This window comes from Acomys minous, assembly GCF_964271855.1.
Source record: "Acomys minous genome assembly, chromosome: 16".
In the NCBI taxonomy this organism is placed as follows: Eukaryota; Metazoa; Chordata; class Mammalia; order Rodentia; family Muridae; genus Acomys; species Acomys minous.
Genome location: NC_140498.1, coordinates 6,313,357 through 6,319,597, shown reverse-complemented (window position 1 = coordinate 6,319,597; position 6,241 = coordinate 6,313,357). Strand labels below are relative to the sequence as shown.

General features: G+C 47.0%; 1 protein-coding gene across 3 annotated transcripts in view; it reads right to left on the bottom strand.

The window, feature by feature from the left end:
- Positions 1–2,942: 2,942 nt before the first annotated feature.
- Positions 2,943–6,241, bottom strand: part of DNAH9 (dynein axonemal heavy chain 9) — a 318,017-nt gene continuing 314,718 nt past the window's right edge. For all 3 annotated transcript variants that reach the window (XM_084761565.1, XM_084761566.1, XM_084761567.1), the window contains 2 exons: positions 4,965–5,354; positions 2,943–3,370 (listed from right to left, as the gene is read on the bottom strand). In XM_084761565.1, the coding sequence (XP_084617691.1) occupies positions 3,143–3,370; positions 4,965–5,354 (618 nt within the window). In that variant the 3' untranslated portion in view covers positions 2,943–3,142. The remainder of the gene's footprint in view (positions 3,371–4,964; positions 5,355–6,241) is intronic.

The window sequence follows — 6,241 nt, the reverse complement described above, 5'->3', positions numbered from 1 at the left end:
TCAAAGTTTCCTACCTTGGTACAGTGAGACTGTCAACACTCAGATCCCCTTGCTTGGCCTCCTTGGTCCATTCTGAGTGAGGGTCAGGAAATCAGGGCAATGCGAGGGGCACAGGAAAAACTTAAGCTTGGTCTCCTGGATCCCTGTTAGCTCGTTATAACACGAGCATGCTAAGGGGATGCCATCAGGAGAATGGGAGGAGCTGGTGTTGGAGTAAACTCTGCATTACAGAGGGATACAGGACAATAGGTCTGAGTGTTAGCTTGGCTGCTCAGAGCGGTTCCCAGGCCAGCAGAAATGCTAATGTTCATTCTCCCCACCTCTCTCTGGTAGATGTAAACATTTTTATTTTGAGAATATAAGTAATTACATTTCCTCCCTTCCCCTTCCTCCCTCCAAACCTTCCCGTTCCCCCTCCCCACTCTCCTTCAGATGCATGCATACATGTGCCTAAATGTAAGCTGCGCAGTCTGTGGATGACACTTGTATGTATGTTTTCAGGGGGACCGTTTGGCATTGAACAGCTGATTGGTGTGCTCTTGCCTGGGAGCCCCACCTCGCCCACTCCACCGTTACTCAGCTGCCTGCAGTTCTCTGTTTAAGGTCGAGGCCTGTGCACTTTTCTTCTTCCAGTCTGGCATGTTGGTTGGTGTCCTTGTTCAGCTCATATTTGGGCGGTCATGTCGGTGAGACTTTATGGGTGTAGCTTCTGACATTCTTAGGGGACATAATATCACAGAAAACTCCCTGATCTTCTGGCTCTTAATTTTGTTTTGTTTTTGTTTTTGTTGTTGTTGTTGTTATTGTTGTTTTGAGACAGGGTTTCTTTGTGCAACATTGGCTGTCCTGGATTTGCTTTATAGACCAGGCTGGCTTGGAACTCACAGAGATCCACCTGCCTCTGCCTCCCTGAGTGCTGGAGATTGTGGGTGCTGCCATAGCGCCCAGCTACAATTTTTGTACTCCCTCTTCCCAGTGTTCCCTGAGCCTTCGGGTGTGGGAGTGTTTTGTAGGTTGGTCCATTGGGACTGGGCTCCACAATTCAATATATTGACTGTGTGTGTGTGTTTGTTTTTTTGTGGTAGTCTCTATCTGTTGCAAAGAAGTTTCCTTGATGAAGAGTGAAGACTACACTTATCCATGGGACAGCTGTTTATAGATTATTGTTGGTATTATCCTGGTTTAGTAAATTGTTGGTTGTAGATTCTTTTCCAGTGACCATGACTTCTAGCACTGAGTAGTTAGCCAGATTTCCAGTACGGCCATGGTCTCCCTCTGTTGAGTGGATCTTTGTTTGTTTGTTTGCTTTTGGGTTTTTCAAGACAGGGTTTCTCTGTGTAGCCTTGGCTGTCCTGGACTTGCTTTGTAGACCAGGCTGGCCTTGAACTCACAACAATCCACCTGCCTCTGCCTCCCAAGTGCTGGGATTAAAGGCGTGCACCACCGCCACCCAGCTTGTTGAGTGGATCTGAAGTCCAATTAGAGAGCTGTTGGTTACTGTCAAGGTATGCATGCTACAGCCACACCCTTCCACAGCCACGCCCTTAGGGTTTATTGTGCCATGCTGGTTGTTGATGTGGTTCGTAGGTGGAGTGTCAATAGGTGTTAGAGCTGGGTAGCACTGTTGGTTGTCTTTCTCCTTGAAAACCTGCATGGAGCCTTGTGGTACCATGAAAACTGGTTCTCAAAGAGGGGGAGTTTAGGTCAGTTACAGCTCAGGCATCTTTGGGCCCTATTTTTGATGTGCATAGTATTTTCAGCAATAGGAACTTACCTTACACCTCTGGTGGGTAACTAAGAACAGTAACAATAGGCTATATGTTTTGGAAGTCTTTTGGGTGGCCCCTGAGCACCAACTCAAAAGACAATTTCTCATGTCTGGTGCTGAGGTTTTTGTTAGGTGGTCTTTGGCTCTTGGAGGGAGTACTACCAGACCAGACAAAAAAAGTTCATGAAAACTATATATGCATATTTATATACATAAATACATATATAAACACAGGTTTTTAAATAATAGTATGATTCTTTGTGGCTTTTTCCAGCTATCCTTATTGTTGTTTTATCTTCTTCTCCCATTTTCTGGATTTTCCTCCTTCCTCCATCACTAAAGAACTCCCCTTTCCCATTTTTTCTTAAACTTTACAAGCCGAGTCAGAAATTCTGCGGGGTAGATCTCCAGCTTTGCTTTTACAAGTCCTCCAGGGGCTTCTGGTACCTTCTCTATTTCATGAACCACTATCTAATTAGTTTTTAATTACTGCTGCAAGGGTACGAAGACAAGGAGGAGTGATTCCCCACTCATCCGACTTCCTTTACCAGAGTCACTTTGAAGAGCTGTGCGAAACCCATCGAAACCACAGATCACTTTGGTTTCCAGTGGGCGTGTCCACAGTGGGCGAGTCCACAGTGGGGGATGTGGAAGGTTTCAGGTGAGTAGCTGTATGGGCTAAGCTTCTCTTTGGGTCTCTCATAAGCAGAGTAGCAGAGCTTACAGGAGCTATAACAGCATGATTCTAGTTGTATCCTTAGCAAACAGCATGCAAAAAGTGTCAGTAGATGTATGTCGTCATCACAGATGACTATGACAGGCATTGCATGACAGCTGCTACCACAGAGGTGACATTCCTGTGAGTCTTACTGGAATGCAGTCCCACCCACCTGTTTACATGTTGTCCAGGCTGCTTTGGGCCACAGCTGCCATGGCCACATAGAGGGTTCCTAGCTAAGACTGTGGCTTGCAAAGCCTTGAGTACTTACAGATCCTGGGCAGTGTTTCCCAAACAGTGATGACATGGTCGATGCATGCTGCCCATGTGTGTGAGGTGTCTAGGAGCCGGAGCACTGAGGTTCAGGGCTGTGCTATGTTAAAAGGTCTGGGCATCATCCCCAGCTTGATTCTTGGGGTCTCTTCATCATTTATGACCCAACAATTCTTAGAAGAGTTGAAGAATAAATCATTTTATTAGAACAAATTCACCACTACAGAGTTCTCCCATAGTTGCTGGCCCAACTCTCCAAGACCTCAGCCTCACTCCAGGCACCCAGGTCCCCCAACGAAATTCTACAGAAGTTTGGTGCTTATGGTTTCTTCGTAAGAATTTGCCATCACCTTCCTTTGTTCTCCCAAGGGCTCCTCAGGAGGCTAAATCTGGAGAAGCAAGGCAACCCCAGCCAGAACCCACTTGGATGGGCTCTCTTTAGTCTTCAGGTGGAAAGTCCACACGTAGGTGGGTCCTCGCTGACAAGTCTTGTACACAGGACAAGCATAAACATTTCGGCAATCTTGCTTATCTGCTGGGATGGCCTTGAGGAACATCACAGGCATAGCAGGTGTCAGGTCTTTCAGCTTCGCCTCTGTAATGATCCCAGCCTGAGGACAAGTACGTGGAGAGAGCTACGTTAGTCCCAGAGCCCAGTCAGGCAGTGTGCTTCTGCCAGAACCTTAGGAGCGAGTGAGGTAACCTGCCCACTCTTGAGGGTTCGCCCACTCACCCACAATTAACCCACAAACTATTTAAAAATACATTTCTATTTGCTCAGCATAAATCATCTTTTTGTTGCTGTTAATTTGTTTAAGAGGGTAGTCTTGCTGTGTAGCCACGGCTATACTAATGATCCTCCTGCCTCAGCTTCCTGAATGTGGGGTTAAAAGTATGTGATACCAAAACTGGCTTTAGGTCAGTTGCTGATGCAGAGATTAATCCATTTCCATGTAGAATCTCCCTCCTTTTCACTTTTTTCATACATCCATTTCACCAGAATATGAAGGGCAAATATTTGGCCGATGGCATGCTGGTGCCAAAGATCTAGGAAGGAAAAGTGTTCCATTTCTGCCAGAAAATGCTTCCTTTTGCGGAAAGGAGGTACTTTATTTATTTATTTATTTATTTATTTTTTTATGTAATTGGGGACAAGGAAGGGCCTTGGCCATTTTGTAACTTTTCAGATATGGTTGTCTTATGGTCTTCTGGGATGGCTCACCAGACTTATCTATACCACTGTCTACTTGGCTATAAAATTTATACTGATTCCAAGATGTTTTCAGGAACAAGAGTCCTTAGCCAGGTAGATTTGGACTTGCAGCAAGCCCACTAATAATGGGATGTTCTCAAGTCCAGAAGACACTTAACTATTTAGCCTGCTGCTTTCCTGGCTCTGCTCAGCCATAGGACACTTTTTACCATATGGAGTGCCGAATGCTTCATGCAGAGCCCTGTGGGAAACTGATCCCTTTACCCATGTGACCCTGACCTGCTTCTGTTATGGATAGAAGAATTTGGTTTATTTTCATGGAATGTATTAACTAACGAGGAAAGGATGTGTTTTTCTAGTTCTCTCAGAGGCTGGTGGAAGGCATGGTGGGTGACAGAATTAGTCAACAATGGGACTCTCCTCCATCCTTAGAGCAGAGTGTTCATGCAGAGGAAGAGCAGGGCGTGCTTACACTGTTGTTTTTAACACACAGTAAAGCCAGCCCTTTAAAGGTGTATGACTGAGTGTTCTTAGAGATTACTAATAATATGATAGTTTCAGATTATGTTCACTACTCTAAGAAGAAACGCACTGCCCATTACCCGTGCCCCTCGGTACAGTGGCATCATCAGCTGGTTGTATGCCAGATGCAGTCCAATTCTCATAGGTGGTAACCCATTTGATTTTCACAGTGGTCGTCTCCCATTTGACAGTTTGGTCTATGGGGCTCTTGACAGCAAACACTAGACCACAGCCACATGGTTAGTAAACATGGTTAGCCACATGGTCAGCTCCAGCGAGTGTGGTTGCACAGGCCTCACTGTAGGCACACTTTCTCCCTTCAGAGCCTTTGCTCTCCCATCATTCTTGGATGGGTTAATAAAAAAATAGGCCACCTAGGTAAGGAGATCCCAGAACACCACACTGGGCAGTCCATGGGCGTGTCATCAAACCCACCCCAAGGTGTCCTTTGGCTTGTCCCCAGACTATACCTGTGTGTCCCAGCAGGCACCTTCCATGAAGAGACCATAGATGTAGGCCCCTTCCCGAGGAGGGCTCCGGAACTCCTCCCTGTTCTTCTTGGTCACATCACATTGCAGGGCCATTCGGTCTAGTGGCCATTCATTCTTGCGGGCCATAGACTGCATGATGGCGGTCAGGAAGGACTGAGGGTTGAAGAAGCCTGTCAGCCACACAGTTGAGGGCATCGTGAAGTCGCCTGTCCAGGCCTCCAGCTCTTTGATTCTGTTCAGCAGGTCCAGAAGCCAAGCTGCCAGGCCTGCAGTGGAAGGGTAGGCTCGCCTGGCCCAAGGCTCTGGGACCACATCGAGGTATAGGGCGTTCTGCAAGTTTTCCATCTCACTGGTCATGGTCAGCTCCCCCTGAAGACCAAGAGCCGGGGGGAGGAGGAGGAGAGAAAAGAGTAAGGAGGCAGAAGTCTCAGGGAGTAGTAGCATCTGTGCCCTTTGGCTCATAGGTGAGAGCTGACTCCAGTGATACAGGCTACGAGTGTGGTCCTGTCCTGGGTTTGTTCTGCAAAATTTGGCTTGTCAAGGATGGTGCTTTAGAAAGTGCCTTGTACCCACTGCTGCCACTTTGCAGTGGCAGTGATAAAGAGAAAGCTGCTGCTGCTGCAGTGCTCTGCCGCTCCACGAGGCAAGGGCAGCACAGATAGGAGCAGAATCCCTGGGGCTTGGTAATGAAGGCTTCCATAATAGGTATGCAAATTCAGCAACCTTTTCCTGGCTGACTCTTCTGAGTCCTGTTGGCTGCGTTGCATGTACCCAGTAGGCACATGTGGCCTGGCAGGCATGGATGGCCCCAGCATCACAGGCGTCTCAACACTCACAACCCTTTTGCTTGGTCTTACTGTCTCAGTCTGAGTGAGAGTAAGGAAGTCAGACAGCAGCAAGGGGTGCAGAACAAGAGGCTGGTCTTCAGTGGGAGGTTCTTATTCATGAGGGAGCAGGGGTAAAATATTAAGCTGGCCTTCCTGGATACCAGGAGCATTTGTGAATATGAAATGAGTAAAGGGGCCGAGGAAAGACAGGTGGGTGGGGTAGAGCTGATGTCCTAGTTTGTTCTGCACAGCAGAGATGTACAGGATAATGAGTCTGGGTGCTAAGTGGGGTTCTCAGAGTGTCCCCATTAATGGGAAGACTATATTTACTACTGATGGAGACTGTAGAATGTATGTACAGAGTCTTGTTAAAAATTGTATATGCTATAGCTTAAAAAAAGTCGAATGTGACTATAGCATCACCATTTG